At 48.3% G+C, this 20,285-nt stretch overlaps 1 protein-coding gene across 3 annotated transcripts in view; it reads left to right on the top strand.

Moving 5' to 3' along the window:
* The window catches only part of alk (ALK receptor tyrosine kinase), a 346,553-nt gene that overhangs the window by 133,087 nt on the left and 193,181 nt on the right, over positions 1–20,285 (top strand). For all 3 annotated transcript variants that reach the window (XM_064305136.1, XM_064305219.1, XM_064305304.1), the window contains one exon: positions 6,747–6,896. In XM_064305136.1, the coding sequence (XP_064161206.1) occupies positions 6,747–6,896 (150 nt within the window). The remainder of the gene's footprint in view (positions 1–6,746; positions 6,897–20,285) is intronic.

Below are 20,285 nucleotides of genomic sequence, written 5' to 3'. Positions count from 1 at the left end.
GTTGATGAAACCGACTTAATCCCCCTTCTGCCGTCTCAAAAATAAGAGAAGAGAAAAGCTTCGGCATTCGGGGGTCCACCGAAACTTCGACACGGAGCAGAACCCGCCGGCTTGGCTCCCTCACCCCGCTCTGGTGACGGTGTGGGCTCCCGGGTGATCCGACAGGGAAACCGCAACGCGGAGCGGGAAGTGTTTGGTAAACACGTGTAGCGACGCTCATGGTGCTGCCGGGCCACGCCGCGCCCCTTGACCGGGCGCAGCCGCGCTGGGTTGGGCGGGCAGATGAGCGCCCAGCAGCGGTCACTACGCCAGGGGGGGAAGCCCCGCTCACTCAGGGCTATAAATCACCGCTATCTCCTCAGCATCTGCTGCGAGCCGCCATTCATCACGGGGGGGTGGGGGCGACACCGTACCGGCTCCGTGCCCCTACAGGAGGGCAGATCCGCGCAGCTGCCAGGCAGAGATGGATCACTCCCTTGCGCCATGGCGCACTGGCACGGGCCGTGGAGATAACGCATCACGGGTCTCCTGTGCCCCGTCTGGGGCTGGAGCAGGGTCACGAGTGCACAGCTGTGCAGTGACATGGTCTACGTGCAGGACTTGCTGTGTGCTGTTAGGGTGAATGTGGTGAGTGTCACCTGTGTCTGTGTGTGTCGTATGGTGTGTGGTGTGTGTGTCTGTGTGTGCACGCATTTGTGTGAGTGTCTGTATGAGCGTGTGTGTGTGCGTGTGCTTGGGATCCTGTGGCTTCTCACTGCTCTCAAATCCAGTATCCATTCAGTGAGCACACACAGAGCCAGAGTCAGGACCCCCCCATACAATACCCCCCCCCCACACCCCCCCACCCCCCTGCATGACATCACCATGCTGACATTCCCTCACCCAGCTCTCTCTGGACTGCCACAACACGCAAAAGCATCCCTGAAAGGTGGGCCAGCAGGAGGGACGTGTTTTTGTTCTATGTCAGACAGCTGGCCAACCCTGTACCCCCCGTCTACCTCTTACCCCCCCGCGGTCACTGCAGGTGCTGTCCCCCGGTCACTCACAGGCCTGCTGTGAAATCTCATCTCGCCCATGAAAAGTGCAAGTGAGATTGATTGCCTTCAAAAATTTCACAATAAAAAAAATTGGGGGGGATAATATTTGTCTGCACTTTAGCTGTCGCAGGTTCTACATTTTATTCTATTCAGCCTGTCCGCGCTGCTTTCTGTTTTCCCTGTCTGTCAAATCCCCATCTATTTATCTGTCGGCTCCGTGTATACGTTTGACAGTGCGATAGCATCTCGGCGGTGCGAGCGAGCGAGCGAGCTAGCTAGCGCGGGAAACTCTCCCCGGATATTTGGCCCGTAACTGAGGCGACCGGATGCACAAATAAACAATGGCAGCCGTTGCGGTGGCGCAGATAAAGCGGTGAATATATTCATCCCCCTAGTTAAAAACCAGCGGGAGAATTTGTCACCCTCCACCCCCCACCCCCCCCCCCCCCCCGCCTGCCCCCCCCTTCCGTATCACTGGAGGGCACACGAATGGTAAGCCGCAGTCAAAGAGCCTCGCACGTGCATCTGAGACCTGGCTATCCTCATTAGCTGTGCTGCAGGTGTGCTGTGCCGGTGTGTGTGTGTGTGTGTGTGTGGGGGGCAGGGGGGGGGTGGGGGGGGGGAGCGTTGAGCTGGAGCAGCTGGGCCAATCCTGGCATCTCTCCAGCTACCTACAGACACCACATGACCCTCAGATCTCTAGACCTGATGTAGGGGGGGGGGGGTTGCCCTGATATTAAAAGCTCATTAACCGCACATGGATCCCCCAGTACTGGCACTGTGACATTGAATGTGCTGCACACACACACACACACACACACACACTGTTCTGCTATACCTGGCCTGCTTTCAGCCAATGGCCTTACCACACATGGGGCTGGCAGCAGTGTTGGTCAAGGCTTTTGATTGGGCATTGATTAGAGGATTACTTATTACTTAGTTGTTTTGCTGATTAATAAATAAATACTGCTTTCAGACCCTAAATATCTCAAATGGAGACAGGAATTTAATTAAGAACACACTTTTTAAATACTTTTGTGTCATAAGAATACATTTCAAGAGCCTTTGCGTGCTCTGATCACTTATGAAAGGGGCAAACTTCCAGCAATAAACCATATAGAGATATATTGAGTCTGAATACCAAATAATAGTGACATTTAGGGTCTGAAAGCTACATATTGGTGACCTTGGAGACATTTGTGGCCTGCACAGTAAAATGTTCAATGTTTCTGTCAGACTAATATGTGCTCTGTTAGAGTTAAATTAACACTGGACATTTTACTGCGTAACAAGCAAATATCAGTGATCTCTGAGTCATCTTGGGTCTGACAATTTAAGCTTTGAATAATCAGGAAAAATCTGAAACAAACCTCAGCCTTGTTTGGGTTGGGTTGGGGGGTGGGGAGGTGGGGGGGTGGGGAGACGGGGCGCGGGGTAGTTTCAATCACGCCGCCATTATCAGCCCCCCACTTGATGTCAATCCGCTCGTGATTGAGGGTCACATGCAGCGGATTGTGCCCGGAGGCGTCTTTTTTTACGACTGGCGTCCTCCAAATGGGGCATAAAAGAGACGGAATAATTGGCCGTTTTGAATTTGCGGATTTATGGCCTATAAACACACTTGGAATGCGCGCCCGCTCGCTCGCCCGCCCGCCCGCCCGCTCGGTCTCGGGTGCTTTACGGCCTTCCCCGAGGCCGTGCGTCCGGACCGCCGCGGCGCCCGCCGTCTCGCGCCGCCTCCGTGGCATTAGCGTTCGTGGGTACTGTTTAATTACCGCGCCGTTTGTGTGGAGATGATCATTGAAAGGGATGAGGAAAAGGGCAGCCCCGGAACAGCTTCTAAACAGAGCGTTTGTTGCTGAATAATCTGAAGTTATTTAACGAAAGCCTTTTTAAAAAATGGGGTACGGAATATCTCCGTGCAAATTTTCGCCACAAGTGATTTGCTTTGTCATTTTGGGGACATAGACGGTTTTCACTAAACGCTCTGACTTGGTCACTTAGTGGCTAAATGAATAAAGGTGACTAAACTGTATAAACATCGCTCACCTGAAGCAAAAAAAAAGTATGGCATTTCCATCTAAATATTAACAAACAAATAAATGAATAAAGCACTACTGTAGTCCAAAAACCGAAACCGTATTTTTAATTTATTTTTTGGTAGCAGATTTACTCTTTGCCAAAGCCAGTGCTGAGCACAGAGCTGGGTAATTCTTGGCAGGAGCTTTTCTAGTAACCAAAAAAAGGACCAATGTGGCAATTTTGGTGCCTGCAGTCACTTAAAAGTGAATTAGCCGTCAGCGTCAGCGACGTGACGGACGTGGCCGTAAACAGCCTCCCTGAGAAATGGTAAAGAGGACATGATTGCATATTCAGGGGGCATTAAGATGTAAAATAAATGAGGGGCCCAAATGAGGATAAATGGGCAGTAAAACCCCCGTCCCCAGTCATTTGGGAAGCCATCAATTCCGCCCCCTTCTGCTCGAGCGGCAGGTGTGTGGAAAAACAGCGACACTTCCGCACCTTGTTCAAAGCCTTGTATTGTATTTATTTTATTCTGCTCAATTGAGTGTGTGTGTGCGTGTGCGTGTGTGTGTGTGTGTGTGTCCGTGTGTGTGTGCGTGTGTGTGTGTGCGCGTGTGTGTGTGTGTCCGTGTGTGCGTACTGTAAATGCACCTCGTTATTACCAGTAATTTGTCCACATATGCTTTACTTGTGTATTGGGTGTGTCTGTGTCTCTGCGGTTGAGTTGCAGTTTGTATTAGATGTGTGTTTTCTGTGTTTGAAGGTGCATTTGTGGGTCAGTGCTTGGCGTCTCTGCTCATTTGGCTGTGAGCTTGCATGCGTTTGCTGTACACTGTATGTGTGTAAGTCTGTGTCTGCAATGTCTGATAGAACATACAGTACACTATGTTCAAGGCTACTGCGTAGAACACACACAAAAGCGACACAGATACACTTATTGAACTCTTATTTCTACAGCACGTAAGGCACCATGTTCCAGTTAGAGTGGGCACACTAATAGAAATGCATCTGTTGTTTTTAAAGAAAGTAATGAATCAAAGAAGAAGAAGGCTCCGCACACCAAAAGATGCCTCAAACATGCCTAAAGCGTCAAATTTTAACAGAAGACTACGACAAACGTTTCAGCGAGACTGGAGAACGATAACGCTGAAACGTTTGTCGCAGTCTTCTGTTAAAATGACGCTCTAAGCGTGTTTGAAGCATCGTTTGGTGCGCGGATCCCTCTTTTTCCTTTTAACGTTTTCCTCTGAAATCGACCGGAACGCTGCTCCCTACTTTCGCCAGCACAGCTGCGACGCTCTAACTGCCCTAACACACTTTCCTGGGTGCAGATCGTTAGGTTTGCTTTAGTTAAGCGCTCAAGAACGATTGTTTTCAGTGCTACTTATATAGGGGAGGGGGGAAGGGGGGGGGATTCTTCTTCTCTGGTGCTCAGCCATGCGCTGGCTGGGTTTCATTAAGGGGGATTAGCGTTCTAAAAGTCCTCCAGCGGATGAACTCGCGGAGCGGCGAACGGGACACGCGCGATCGCGCCCGGTGATGACTCGGACGTGAGATGGGACGCAGACGACCCGTCGGAGGTTGGCGCCGCGGCCGAACTCGCGGGTCCTGCGGGTTAAGCCGTCTCCGCGGAAACGGGTGCGCGTGCCAAGGGAGGGAGCTGGGTGGCCAGACGCCAGGGGTTTTTTTTTTGGGAATGTCCGGTTTTCAAATTATTTGTACAGGTTTGTACTGGTCTGTGGTCCAATCGGACAATCTCACGTCTGGTTCTGAGTGATCGATTGAAAGTTTTCTCTTTTCACCCCCCCACCCCTGTTAGTTAGCACAGCTGGAGAGTAATCACAGACAAAATCCTGTTCTCTTCTCTGTGTGCTGGGCCAGCTTGGCACTGCTAGGTCACATGGTACCATTAAGCAGCCAGTACTGTTGAGTGTTGAGAGCTGTGACATCACACTAATTCAGGAGTGTGCACTTAAATGTCTCACACCTTTTTTTTTTATTATTCGCAGAATAGTTTCGGAAGTAATATATGGTATATTAGTGGAAATTATAGAAAAATGTTCTTGGAAAAAAATTCTTGATGTGTTAATAGCAGCAATACACTGAGCATTCCCCTAGCAGCCTCAACCTTCCTCTTCTTTTTTCCAAGAGGACCACAAATCTAACTGGCTCACCTGCAGCAGTGACGTATGTGGACTACAGTGCTTCCTGTTCAGAACGAGGAGTAGGGCTATAGTGCTTCTGGAGTGAGTTAAGTGTAACTGAGTGCTTCCTGTTTAAAATGAGGAGTTTTGCACTACACTGCTTTCTGTTCGGCACGAGTAGTGCAGCCTGCAGTACCACTTCCTGTGTGGAACGTTCGAGTGTTCAGTGTTCCGGAACGAAGGGTGTGCGCACACTGCGGCTCTTCCTGTTCGGAATGTGTTTCCTGCAGGTTTAATTTGCGAATCCATCTCTCTGGGGGTGGAAGGATTGGTGGATTGGGAGGGCCTGTTTTCAAACGTCTCTGAGTCGATCTGCTTTCCGATCAGCCTAAGTACCCGAACCCTGAGCGCACAGAAGTGAGTGTTGAGGCCCAGCTGGTGAATGCTAATAGACAGGCCCCTCTCTCCCTCCCCAGGAAGTAGCCGACACGCAGACATTTCTGCTGATTGTTTTCATTCATGTTTTCCATGAGTGTTCTTTAGCCACAAATCAGAGTTATGCGGAATGTCTCTCTTTTTTTTTTTTCTTCCTGCTCAGCGTAATAACGGTAGATGTGCACTTGAGTTTGTGACTTATGGCTCGCTATAAGACGCATTATTTGTTTTGCTATGAAAAGAATCCAGTGTTTCCCGTGTTTCCTCTTCCATTAATTTTATATTGCTCTTGTTATTAGATTTATTGTAATAGTCCTACACGTTTACTAGCCAGCTGGCATATATTTAGCATACAAAATATGTGGCTGTTTTACTTCTTGTTTACTCACACTGACCAACATTCAGACACACTATATTTTTTATTCTTAAAGGGACAATAATTTAACTTTTTTTTTTACTGTCGGAATGTTAGCTGAACATGCTCTCTGTATAATTTCGCAGTTCTAGCATCTGGAATTGCTCTTGGGAGTTTATTACCTGGAACAACATGTTAATTTGGTGATTCCCTCTATGTACCTGTTTGTACAGGTAAAAGCTATGTACAGGTATGTGCTCCACCGAGTACAGGCACCAAAATTATTCTTATAAGTATATATCTATTTAAGACATAATGCTTTGGTTTCGCTTCACAATTGAGAAAACGCATTACATGGTGTCGAAGGACATGATGAGGCTTTATCTGCGATCTTACAGACGCAGAACGTCTGTAAGATCCGTCGTCAGCTGTAGCTTTGGCGACTGACAGCCCCCCCCCCAACGAAACGCGAGGCGTGCCAAAAACGTTTTATTTTATCCGTAATAATTTTATCCCTTTCCGGCGCAAACAAAAAAAAACAAAACCCCAAAAAACCTGTTGATACAAACGTCGGCGTGTTTTTACGCTAATCTCCGGGCTGTAATCGTCCGTGATTACGCTCTTTCGTTTGTTTACCGACGCGCTGTAATTGCGGAGCTGCTCTTTGGCGGTGCTCGCGCTGACGCGCGCGCGTGTGTGCTGACGCCTGTCGTGACCCCGATCGCATTGTTTTTTTTTTTCCCCCGCCAGAGTTCAGATGCCATGGCAACAGAGAGCCGTGCCGCCGGCCCCCGGACAGGAGCCCGAAATTCAGCTGGAGCCTGATGGCGGCGGAGAGCTCGCTGGAGGCGGGGCCGGACGCCGTGCAGAGGGGAACCCGGCTTCCGGGCTGGGAGGAAGGTGAGTGAGGGGCCCCGCCCTTAACTGAGCACGGTGTACTGGTGCAGGAATACAGTGAATTATGCACACTCGTTCATACACACACATACGCACGCACACACATACGTACGTGTGCGCACAAACACACACACACATGCACACACACATGCGTGCACGCATATACACACACACGCATGCACACACATGCATGCACTCATACACACATACATGCGTGTGCGTACACACACACACACACACACACACACACAGATGCTCTACTCCACACATACTCTCATGCACAAACACACACACACGTACGGACACATGCACACATGGTCATACATGGTCACATGCTGTTTACAAGGCACCAATCAGCTTTAGACTTTGATTAATATCGATATGACGTATATTCATAACAAAAGAAATAAAACCTGGAAGTCATTTTGGTCGCCGTACTTAATATGAATTATCTGTACTAGCGGTCTCAGGTAAGTGTGAGTGAGGCTGTCAAACTCAGCAGCCTTTCACGTATAGCTATATTACTTTTATTCCTGGTAAGGATTTGAACAGAAAAACCACTGCCAGTGAAAATGGAGAGAAAGTCCATTTCCTGAGCTGCCATCGTGATAGTTTTGTTTCCAGGAGCTCTTTTTTTTAAAACAAGCTCTTTTTTTAAGCGTAAAAATAAGAGATGAATTATAGCTTCGGAATGGCGGCGGCTCTGACGGACTGGAGAGGCCATTCCGTTATTGCACGCTTGCTACATTAGCGCAGTGGAGTGAGCTGAGCGCCCCGCGAACGGGCCTTTCCCCCCGGGGGTCAGGCGCGCATTGTCCCGCATTGTCCTGCATTGTCCCTCAGCGCGCAGAGCGTCGCCGTAAGGCCGGCAGACATTGTTCTGTAATGACAGAGTAACGGGCTCCGGGAGACGAGCGGCGTGCTTAAAATTCCTGCCGCTCGCCTCCGTCCTCATTTAATCTCCCGCACGGATATTTAAAAATAATAAAATAAAATAAAATAATTTAAAACTCACAGCCGCCGTACGCGGCTAAGACTACATTAATCCAATAAGTGTTCAGCTATTTCACTTATTTCAGTTCCGTGAAGGAGGGATGGTGGGAGGGAGAGAGGGAGAGAGGGAGGGAGGGAGGGATGGAGAGATGGAGGAGGGAGGGGAGGGATGGTGAGATGGGGCGGAGGGAGGGATGGAGAGATGGCGGAGGGAGGGAGGGATGGTGCGATGGGGTGGAGTGAGGGATGGAGAGAGAGATGGAGGAGGGAAACAAAGCCTCGTTTGCCAGTCAGATTGTCTGAGGGTTGTTTATGAATCGCGAGGTCTTCAGGCGCCGCTCATGCACTTCAAACGCATCCGTCAGAGCTCTGATCTCGATAGGCGCTTCTCTTAGTTGCTGATCGTCCCCCTTCCCCCCTGCAAAACTGGGCTGATAATCTCTCAAGGCAGTGCTGGCAATAAGATCAGCATCATCAACAACAACAGTTACAAAAGAAAAAAAAAATCTGCCTGGCAGGGTGCCATCAGAGATTTTGGGCCTCATGAAAAGAGATCTTACCCTGGGCCCAGCCACCCCAGAAACTCCTGTGTTTTTATCTTTTCTGAGGTCCTGTATATTCATTGCATACCAAACATTGTTGGACCAGCGACTGAACACAGGTCAAATATGCTACAATTCATACAAGTATGAATTATCCATAGACGTGAACATCAAGTGTGGTTCACACGGTAAGCATAGGCTAAGTCAGTGGAGTGACCTCAGCAGGGATCCCCGTGACCTCAGCAGGGACACCCACCCCCCCCCCCCCCCCCCCCAAATGCCACGAGGCAATGGGGTCCACAGAAGACCAAGACCTCTGACAACAGAAAATGATTCAGTACAAATGCATTGCATGGCTGTCGTTGATGTTGTACGCAATGTTCAATGCGCATGCTTAAAACGAGACCTGTCCTTCATTGAGATTCAGCACGGGGGGTGTTGTGATGCACAGACATTGACTAAAGAGCTTTTCCACCAAACCGACTTTCCAAGGACCGTTGAGTTATTGATTTAATTTACTACAAATGAATTGCCAGTGACAACCTAACAAACCAATTGCGAGCGATAATACACTCATATCAGAGTCATCTGATTACGTCAAAGCCAAACATATTAAGGAGCTCATTGGCTGTTTGATCAAAAGTGACTGTTGTGCATCAATTTGAGGCGGTGTTATCCTTCCATGTATTTGGACCAATGACCTCCTGGTTACAATCCTAGCCCTCCAAAGCTTCACTATTCCCAGCATCTGCCTACTTCAGTCCTACGTCCAGTCCTTTGTATTGAGTCTCTCAGCAATATAGGAAATCTGTATTGGGAAATTAGTCAGTTTCAGTGTTCATCGATCGTACTGTATTGATGCTCAAAATTAGCATTGACTTCCACACTTTTGAGATCTTGTGCTTTTCCGAACAACCTCATCCAGTTTCCTCCTGTTTAGAATGACCATGGGGCGGGGGGATAATGTTTCTTTTGAAAGGATGGTAGCTTTTATAGTTGTAACTTTTGATTGCTGTCTTATTGCTTATTCATTGCCTTTATTGGTTTCTTTGTTTTTTTTGTTTGTTTGTTTTTTATTTGCCGAAATGTCTTTTTTACCCAAATTATTATTATTTTTTCCCAGATACAGAGTCGTGGCATGTTGAGGTAAACACGCACAGGATGCAATCAGAACAGGGAGAATTGGGAGGTCAGCTCTACATTGGACTGTGCCATTATAATCTTCTGAGACAAAGTGTTGATAGAAACTGCAAACTGCCAAATGTGATAGGAAGGCAAATTATTCTCACCCTTTTTGAAATCTCCACACACCTGCCCCAAGTTGAATATAGAGCTGTTTTGTATTCTGTGAAACAGTTGCGCCAGACACAGAATGTAAAATCTGTTTTTTTGCTTTCATGCAGTAGTGCTTCAGATGGTTGCCATGCTCTCCATGGTAACCCACTTAGGCTGGAATATTCAGCGTCCATTCATGTGAATGACTCATATCCTCACAGGACCCAGCAATTCACTTTTGTCCCCTCTAGGGGACATCAGTCTCTGGTCTTACTCTCAAGAACGATATATTCTACCCTGCTGAAAACTATACTACAAGGTACGATCAATAAAAATAAAATGAATAATATTTTTTTTGAAGATATTTACCCTGCCTCATGTTTGTGTTCTCCGAGAAACTTATTATGTCAAAAAAGGAAAAAAAGGCTGGGTCTCAGGAGGATATGAGGCATTTGGGGTGACAGAGCTGTGCTGGACTGAAAAGAACCATCTTAAACAGCCATGCCAAAAAAAGAAAAGTGCTCTTACCGTTACGCAGTAGGATTTACACTCGAGCTGAAAGTGCCGATCTGACTAATACCTGGACGTGTACTTCTGAGCAAAGCGGATATAACCGGGGTGGTTGTCACGATATAAACGGTAGACCAGTATCATACACAGTAAAATGCCCAGTGTTAATTCAGCTCTGACAGTGTTAATTCAACTCTTATCAGATAACATTTTGTCTCACATTCCAGTGGGGGAGTTGAATTAACACTGGACATTTTACTGTGGTACTACCTCTTTGTACTGCTGCTATTACTATAGCTAATTACATTTAACCTGTTTAATTAACCAATGAGCTAATGAACATTTTTGACTACGTGTTAAACTGAGGTTCTGAATGGTTGTATTACCTGAAGATGCCATGGTTGTGGTCACTACAGATGCCATTTATTTAAAAGTGGGGTGTTGAGGGTTTCTCCAGTTTCCTGGCAAAATTCCCAAGCTGGCTTTCTCGACTTGGCCACCTATGCAATCCCTCAGTTCCACTGCCTAAATAATTTCCCCCTTGCCCTCCAAGCTAATATGAGATTTCTTAAAAAAAATAAATAAATAAATAAAATTTGACATGTCCAATCTCACCCTGGAGCCACTTGCATGCAGCACTCCCCACTGCCGATTCAGGAGGGTGTAGACACCTGCGGTCCTGCCCAAGAAACACGTTCCGTCTCCAGCCTGCTTCTTTTCACGCCGCAGACTACAGCCGAGCTCGCACAGAGCTGAGTCAGAGGAGGACCTATCGTGCGCGGCTTTAGACGAGCAGTCTGCGGGCACCTGATCGACCAGCAGGGGTCACTAGAGAGCAATGAAATGCAGCCCGCCTAAACGACTGAACCTTCCCATCCCTGAGCAACGCAATCACCAATTGCTCATCACTCTGTGAATCTGTCGGGCACAGTCACCGCTGGATTCGATCCAAGGCCACAGGGCTCATCCATGCACCAGAACGATGCCATAACTGGATGAGCCACCCAGAGTGATTGAGTGATTTTATAATGCCCTCTGTGTTTAAGTGGCTGTAATTAATGATGATCTAGCTTAAGGGATGGAGACTCTGGCACACACAAACGAGGTGACATCGCAAGCTTTATTTTCCCTGTTTTTTTTTTTGTGGCCCAACCGGATCAGGATGTCTTTGCATATTTCTGCATGGGACTCGCGTGTTTGCGCGCCATGTTTGCCCCCCCAAAACAGTCGGTCTCTTCTCTTGTTCGTCAACATCGATTTATCTGCACCTGGAGTCGCGCGAGCTTCATTTGGGTTTGGAACGCTGCCGTGGCGAAACATTGACTGCCCGCTGCTTGCTTTTCTCATTGATTTCTTTGCTTGGTTTGCAGTTGCGTGCCTCTGTAAGGCAAATGGTTTCTCATTTCGTGATTCAGACACCGTTGCTCAGTTTCCGTGGAAATTTATGTTAGTTTTAATGGGGTCCCTATGCAGGACTGTCACCTACATGTCTGGAAAGGCTACATGTCTGGAAAACTAACATTTGCTAGCAGCCATGCCACCCTGCACCCTGCTCCTACTGAATGACTGAAGCTTGGACTTGGTTAGTAATTGGTTGGGAGAACTCCTGGGAAAGCTGAGTTGCTGCTGGAAGTGTTGGTGGTGGGCCAGTAGGGGGTGATCTTCCCTCTGGTCAAATAATCGCCAAAACTCCAGTACAGTGATGGGGACACTGTGCTGCAGGAGACACCATCTTTTATATGTGAGGTTAAACTGAGGCCCTGACTGTGGTTATTAAAAGACCCCATGACACTCATTGCAAGGTGTAGGGGGTTCCTTCGTGTCCTGGCTAAATTCCCGACATGGTTCTCTCTACCTACCACCTAATCACACCCTCATTTAATTGGCAAAAAATAAATGTTTTCTCAGTTGATGTGTGGCGAGTGTTATGGTTCGAAATGGCTGCTATGCATCACACAGGTAGGTGCTATACGTTGGTTGTGTTTCGCCCTCATCACTGTGAAGCACTTTGAGTGTGAGAAAAGTGCTATATAAATGCAATGAATTATTCATTATTATTGTTGTTGTTTTTTCTTGAGCAGAAATCCAGCACTCACCCTGTTTTCTTCCTTGAGGGAAAAATCCATCCCCCCTTCCTTTCAATTCAATTGAAAGAGCTTTATTGGCAGGAAAGTAATGAAGCAATATTGCCCAAGCCATAGAGTTGATATACATGAATAAAATAAGATTTAACGTTTGATCAGTGACAATAGCGAGATGTAAGGGTGGTTTATTTACAGTTACTCAGCCTCAGTGATATGCCGTGACATATCTTGCCACAAAATGGGACAGTTATTCCCTCACCTGTGATAATTTTTCATTTTTCCTTGATCAGAAACAATGGGTAGAGAATTTATAACAGCCCAGTCCATACCACACGGTCTAAATCAGGTAGTTACTTTTCTCTATTCATTTCTGTAGATGAGGTTTCATAAATAGTTAATCACCATACAAGAGCAATGCATCGGCCTGGAACGAATAGCATTCCCTCCATTATGCATTCATGCCTTTGCCTTTCTGTGTATTTCCACAGCCTTTATCTAAATTATGTGGCTAATTTAAATTATGTGCACTTTTTCTGTTACTTAAACAACATTGGAAGCAGCTAAATAATTAAATAAAGGAGTTATGATTTAGGGGAAAAAAATTTATTTCATAAAACAATTATCTTGTGCAAAACAAATCTTGGAAAGGCTGCAAAAAAACAAAAAAAACGAAACAGAACGTCCTTATTACGAGCAATTTTGACAAGGGCAAAACTTTGTATGGTTTGTGTCTCAATTCATTATTTATGCTTTCAGCGAAACTGCAGGGCTCGTGGAGTCCTGAGCAACGGCGTACGATATCAGGGGGCCACAGCATATCGACGGCGTATTATCATACAGCGCAGGTTCTCAACCTTCCGCTGGCCTCCGCCTCACCCCTTCTAATAGGTCTCCCGAGCGCCCTCCCAAATTAGATTCCAGACACATATTGATTAATATCAGCCTCGCCGCTTCAAAAGATAATAATTAAAGCTACCGCACAAACACAAACACACACCGTCTCCGTTGCACAAACACTGATTCAGCACATACGGTCTTCTGAAATAAATGTAAACGGTTTCACTGGGGACCGTGCCAGAGCGTATGCATTACCCAATAGCTTATAGCTTGTATGTGAAACCCGGAAAGGATGTGAGGCTGTGCATACTGACTTAATGGAAATTCGGACCTGCCATCTTTTAAAAAGGTCTCGTCAACGATCCAAGTGATCCTAAGTGCGGGACGCAAGGGGAGTTCAAGGGCAACCCGTCTGTCTGTGGCCACGGACGGCCGCGTTCATGCGCCGTGCACTTAACTCTGTCACCGCGCACCGCTGTCCATTAGTAAGGAAATGGACCCTTTGTGTATATTTTCACTGAGCATTAGGCATTCGGGCGATGACAGCCCTTGACAAATGACGCTTTTGTTCAGTCCCTGTAGCAGGTCCGCTCACTTTAGGACTTTAATGTTCGAGTGGCAGAATCTCATTTTTCACCTGTCACGCAGCGGCGTTCCTTGCACAAATAAGCCCACAAGCAGGCCGCGCGGTTCGGCTGTTTCTCCGTGGGATTTTAACTAGTCCAGCAGGACGTTTTTTTTTTTTTTTTTTGCGAGGCCCCCGTACACCCGTGCAATGAATCTGTTGGCGAGTTTAGATTTTTTTTTTTTTTTTCTTTTTTAATCTCGGCTGTGTTTTCCATTTGTTCTGTCTTTAAGCTTAAAAAAGAACAAATGAGAGAAAGCAACTTTTCTGTACCTGCCCCCCCCCCCCTTCTCCACTCCCCCCCCCCCCCCCCCCCCATCCCCCCCAGCTTTGAGGGATGAAGTCCTTCTCGATCGATCACCCGCTAACCACAAAGGGACAAATGACCTCCTCTCTAAGCTGGGCCCGTTTCGGTTAGTAATTAAGGAGCATTACTGATGACGGGAGGTGATTTGTACTGGTTTTTTTTTTTTTTTTTTCTTCCCCGGCCGCTGTGTGGTAACGGAAATTCGTTTTCTGTCCACAAACCAATGCAGGAGGCTAAAGACATTGCATAATGTGACGTCTTAAATTTCCGTTAAAAGTCAGCGTATGCCCTCAGAGGAGAGGGTTCAAAAAGGCTCCTCTCTGTCTCCACAGAGGAGCCCTGTCTAGTTCAAGGGTTCTTCTTCAGGGCGAAAAATAAATAGTTCAGTCTGGGAGCCTTTTCCCTTCTCACACCTACCATAGTAGGCTCCACACAACCCTAATAAGGGTTCCCCTATGGAGGAAAGGCAAAGAACTTTTTCAGAACCCTTTCTTTTTCTAAGAGTGCAGCCTTCCCGGCACGCTGCTGAAGAAGTGTTTTCACACATACCTTCAGTCTAATTACTCATGTGGATGAGTCGGCTTGAGCTTAATATCTTACCCAGAGTGCTTTGCTTCCTGCGGAGGCTGATACTTGGGATTTTTGGACACCGCCTCCTCCACCGGCTTATTGGTCCCCACAGACGGGAGGCTTTAGTGCGCGGCGGATCCTGTAGGCTTGTGGGCAGGTAGAGCTTCGGCCTTCCCCAAAAAAAAAAAAAAACAAGTCAGGACTGGGAACCGCTGCAGGCTGGTTGCAGAGTCCCTCCTGAAGCAAAGCCGAGCTCTGGAATTCCAGATAGCAATAGCGAATAAAACAAATGAATAATTAAAAGTTTAACTTTAGTGAAGTGTAGCGTTCGTCCGTCTGGTGTAGTGTAAAAGTTGTGGTGTCTTGACTGCGCACCCTATCCTGACAGTGTCGGTGTTGAACTCCCAGTGTTGGGAGGGCTCTGTTGGCCTTAACGATGCTCAGGGATTGCTCACAGTCAGGGTCGGCCCTGTCTTGTCACACAAGTGCAGATCCTGGTTGTTTTGGGCAGACTGCAGTTGACCTGCGGAGGCTGCGGTTTACCTGTGCAGACGACTGCAGTTTATCTGCGTACGCTGCAGTTGACCTGCGTAGGCTGCAGTTGACCTGCGTAGGCTGCAGTTGACCTGCGTAGGCTGCAGTTGACCTGCGTACGCTGCAGTTGACCTGCGGAGGCTGCGGTTTACCTGTGCAGACGACTGCAGTTGACCTGCGTAGGCTGCAGTTGACCTGCGTAGGCTGCAGTTGACCTGCGTAGGCTGCAGTTGACCTGCGTAGGCTGCAGTTGACCTGCGGAGGCTGCAGTTGACCTGCGGAGGCTGCAGTTGACCTGCGTAGGCTGCAGTTGAGGTGAAACTCCCACACAATCCGTGCGCAGAAATGACATGACATTACATTACATTACAGGTATTTAGCAGACACTCTTATCCAGAGCGACTTACACAACTTTTTACATTGTATTCATTTATACAGCTGGATATATACTGAAGCAATTTTGGTTAAGTACCTTGCTCAAGGGTACAACGGCAGTGTCCTACCTGGGAATCGAACCTGCGACCTTTCGGTTACAAGCCCAATTCCTTACCCACTGTGCTACACTCCGTTCCATGAAAAAGGCGGGAAAGCAAGTAGAAGCGCGAACCTCAGAGGAGACCACTTGCGCGCTTCTGCCGAATCGAGCGGCGGAAGTGAAGCCCTGTGCGGGTCTCTTGCGAGCGGCTGTCGATCTGACGTGCGAGCGGCGCGTAGCCAGCAGGTACCAGAGCTGTCGTGAGCAGGGGGTCCCGGGGCGGGGCCCAGCTGCGATCGGTCTTCCCACTGACGCCTTGGCCCCGAGGTGCGCCCGCACCCGTGCCTTTGCGCTGTCGATACCACGACAAATCATAATCCCCCCCCCCCCCCCTTAATGAACTGCGCCGGCCAATAGCAGCGAGGCAGCCGAGCGAAACCGAGCAACACAGAGCTCATCACATTTTATGGGCCCGCTGTATGTTTTCCTAATAAATTCCCTGCTGTGGTATATTACATTTTAATTACCCCCCGGGCCACGCAGGCCTGTGGTGGCTGGAGAGGCTGTGCCGCTCTTCCTCTGTCCTCCTCCTCCTGCCAGCAAATTGAATTTCGCTCTGATCTTAGCGTCTTTTTTTTTCTTTCAAGCTTTCCTAGAAACGAGGAGGAGAAAGAAAAAAAAAAAAAAAGTGTTCTCTGAACACCAGAATGGAAATATTCAAAGCGATGAATATTTTTAATTGAGGATTTGGAATTCAGGCGCCGGTCCGTGCAAGCAGTGCGTAGACAATATTGCTGCTGATTTGTGCAGGCGCGTGTGTTCACTCACAGCCTTAACTCCTCGTTTGCCCATGTGGAAAAATGTCTTTCCGGCACAAAACCCTTTTCCTGTTCCTGTCTGAACTCCCATTCCCTTAACCCTTTAAGGTGTAAGATTTCAAATATGTGCTTAGAATGTTCTTAACTGAACATTCTAATGCTGATGTAACAATCACTGCTGGTTATTGAAAGCAATGAGTTCTAGAACAGTTCTAGAACACTTGATTTTTAAATTTATTTAAAACTACTGTTCAAACGGTTAAACCTCCTGATCTATAACCTGACTGAGCCTGAAGATGTAGCACTGGCATGGGTTAATTTTAGCAAAGGATGTAAACATAGCAGTGCTATCTGCATCCTGATGGGGGCGCTCTTCAACCGCTCAGAATCTCCGTGCAATTACCTGGCCCTGAGGAGGACAGGGGGTCAGCGCCTTGAAATCATAATTCATTCTAATTACCCATCACCACAGAAAACTCCCAAACAAACCAGAGCAAAACTGACAAACAGAGAAGGACAGAAGCAGCTCCGATTATGGCTCCATAGTAACTAAACAAAGAAAGAAAGAAATAAATAAATTAAACTCATTATCCCTAATGTTTGTTGTAATGTAATTAAAATATTGTCTGCTCTGCCTCTAATGAGTTAGAGCATGGCACATCTCTGATGTCTGGAGCGGTGTGTGGGCTGCTGTGCGTGTGTGTGTGTTTACGGTGGGGGAGGGAGGGGGGCTAAATGGCTGTGGATTGTTCTAGATTGAGCCTCTGGCTGCAGGTGTGGGTGATGAGGCAAGATCAGTGAATTGAATCATTGAATCAGTGGGCAGTAGGATCCCCTGAGTGGGTCTGCTGGTAACTCCTGACACATGGGCAGAATTCATTGCAGCCATAAAAATGGATAATGTAGCCGACGTACCTTGGTCTGTTCTGGGGTTCTGCCACTTATCACCTCCTCCTCCGCCCTCTGTGGGATTCCCAGAACTACCCCCCCCCCCCCCAAAGATATCTGGCAAGCAAGTGCACCTATTGAACCTGTTGAACCACTGTTAGTGCCGTCGGCTGTTTGTCTACTTGCATTTTTACTAACTACACTGCACCCTTTTGCCTTCTTGTAACCCTTCAAGGTTCAAGATCGCAAACGTGCGATTAGAGTGTTCGTAACCAGAAGATTCTAATGCTGATGTAACAGTCGCTACTGGTGACTGAAAACTGCGAGGGAGTTCTGGAACACTGACTTAGAATTTAAATGATAAAAACCTACACTTCAAAGGGTTGAGCAGTTCGATCCTCATCTCGACTTCGCCTCAGCTTGCCCGCTTGCGGACCGCCGCTGTGCCGACGCGCTAAGCAGCGCCGGCGGCATTGCCGATGGCGGCCCGCCGGTGGCCGTCCGGCCGGCCCCTGTAGTTTTGCCGGCTGCCGTGAAGCTGCGCCGATGTTGAGTTTAGCCCAACGTCGCTGGGTTTGACCCTGCGTCCCTCGCCCGGGATAAACGGCTGTAGACCATGGACGGATCACTGCGTTTAGCCTGGTGCCTTCTGCCGTTTATTCCTCCTGATCCCAATCCAAACTTTTCGGGAATATTTAAGTATTAGCAAATAATTCATAAAGATGGGGCGACCTCTTTTTAAATTAGCTTCCAGCTCTGAACGTGGCTGACTGCGTGCTGACCTCGGGGAGGTGTTTGAGCAGAGTTTAGCCGTCTGCATTTAGCCAGCCGGTGTAGTGTACCCTTCGTGCACCCTTCACCCAAACCAGCGGATGGGTTTTTTTTTTTAATGCAATCATCTGCCTGCCTCGTGCAGCTGTCCAAACCGGGGCCGGGTTCATCCATTCGCTGCCAATTTAAGTGTAAACGTTCCCTTTCGTAGGAACGCGCGGGACGGATTTGTTCCGCGTTTGTTCCCATCAGGGGGAGAGGCGGGACCGGGGCGGTCGGTGCTGATTTATTTAAGAGGCGCCGATCGATCTGGAGATGCGCCCGAGCCGTTTCGTGAGGGATTGGGGTCCGCGCGAGCAGCCGTAGCCGCGTCAAATCTCCCCCCTCAAATCAGAAAACAGATTAATTTCTTGTAAATTAGGCAGTCCCGTCAGTCAGCGGATCCATCAGTCAACCGGCAAAATCAGGCGGGAAATCAATCAATCAATCCATCAGTCCGGCTGGCTCAATTAACAACCGCGTTTGCAAATTGTGAATTAACATTAACGATATATCAGAAGTAAGACACAAAGTGACAAAACAACAAACAAAAAAAAAAACGAACGAATGTGGACGTTTGCGGTTTGCTTGCAGCGTTGCTGAGCGACAGGTTCCCCTCGAAGCAGGGAACTGCAAGAGCAGTCATTCTGGGGGGGGGGGGGGGGGGGGGGGGGGGGGGTGGTTGCTGCTACGGCATCAGGACTCCACCTGTGTTCCATCACTTCCCACCATATTGATTAGTGGCATATATTGATGGCTGCTCTCTCAGGCCGTCCCTTCTGCCTTCTGTATGGGAGCTGAGAAAAGCACCCCCCCCCTCCCCAGCGGCTGGGCTGGGCTCTGAGGATGGGCCGAGCCTTCACACTAGTAGCGGTCGTGCCCTAGTGCATGATGGAAAAACAAGGGGGGAAAGCAGCCTTCCCACCCCCCCCCCCCCCCAACCCCCCCGCTCTCTGCTCTCTCATGTCTTTGTAGTCGCTTGCTTCAAATGCGCCTCGAGTCTCGGCCTCATGTTCTTTCAGATTTAAAAAATATATGAAAATAATATATATTTATGTATACCCCCCCACCAGCACTTTGAATCAAAGAATGAGCAGTCTGAGATCAACAGAGGCATCTTGTCAGGATTAGAGCTTTTCACATGGAACTTGTTGCCGTCCTTAGGTGTGGGTGGCATTGGTGGGCTAGACAGTGGACTTCTGGGTAAAAAAGAAAAAAAAAAAAAAAGCAGAGAGGGGCATTTAATGTGCTTCTTCAGTTCTGTACGCGTATGCCAGGGAACATAAACAATGCTGGCTTTGGATTTTGAGCAGCCCCCACGCTGTGGGTCTGTGGATCTCACCCCCATTTTGCTTTTACCGTCGCTTTAGTTCCGATAAAGGACCGCGGCTCGCAGGGAAACGTTCTTACCTCGCGTTCCGCGGTGTTTTTAATCTCTGGCTCCGGGAGGCGGAATCTGGCGGGAACGTGTCTGTGAACACGCGCGTGGAAGACGTCGCGTGGCACCGACGGCGGCGCTTCAGAAGCGTGAACGGAATCCGCGAATCGTGCGGCCGGAAACAGTCGCCGGGTGAGTGCGGGCTCACGCCTGGACCCTCTCTCCTCTGTCGGGGGTGAAGCGACTGGATTGGATGGATAAAAGCGGGCAAGGGGGAGCCGTCCTCGCGAGTGATTGAAAATGAAAAGTCCAGCGGGTGATTGTGGGTAAATGGCGATACGTGCGCATCTTAAGACTGGGGCTTGTTTAAATTGCCCGGCTCCAGAGTTTTATCATGTTTAATGGCTTGGCTAGACAGAAGTAATATTGATATTGTTGAGAAGTGACCCAAGATAAATCAATTAATTAAGAACCACCATGGATATCACAACAACCGCCGCTACCGCTGATAGTAATTATTATCGTGAAATTGAAAATGAAAACCAATTACCAATGTCTCAGTCGATAAAATTTAATGAGCCGCTCATTTGGCCGAGAGAGAGCGGATTTAAGATGCGGCTTTGATTATTGGGGTTTTTTTTGGGGGGGGGAGGGGGGCTAGGGGGCTGTCTCCTCTGCAGGGGTGACACTTCCCGCTGATGGGGTTTTAATCAGGCAGGTGCGCGTGCCGGTACCTGGGATCTGCG

This window comes from Anguilla rostrata, chromosome 1 (assembly GCF_018555375.3).
Source record: "Anguilla rostrata isolate EN2019 chromosome 1, ASM1855537v3, whole genome shotgun sequence".
In the NCBI taxonomy this organism is placed as follows: domain Eukaryota; kingdom Metazoa; phylum Chordata; class Actinopteri; order Anguilliformes; family Anguillidae; genus Anguilla; species Anguilla rostrata.
The sequence above is the reverse complement of the archived record's forward strand: the minus strand, read 5'-3'. Positions and strand labels throughout refer to the sequence as shown.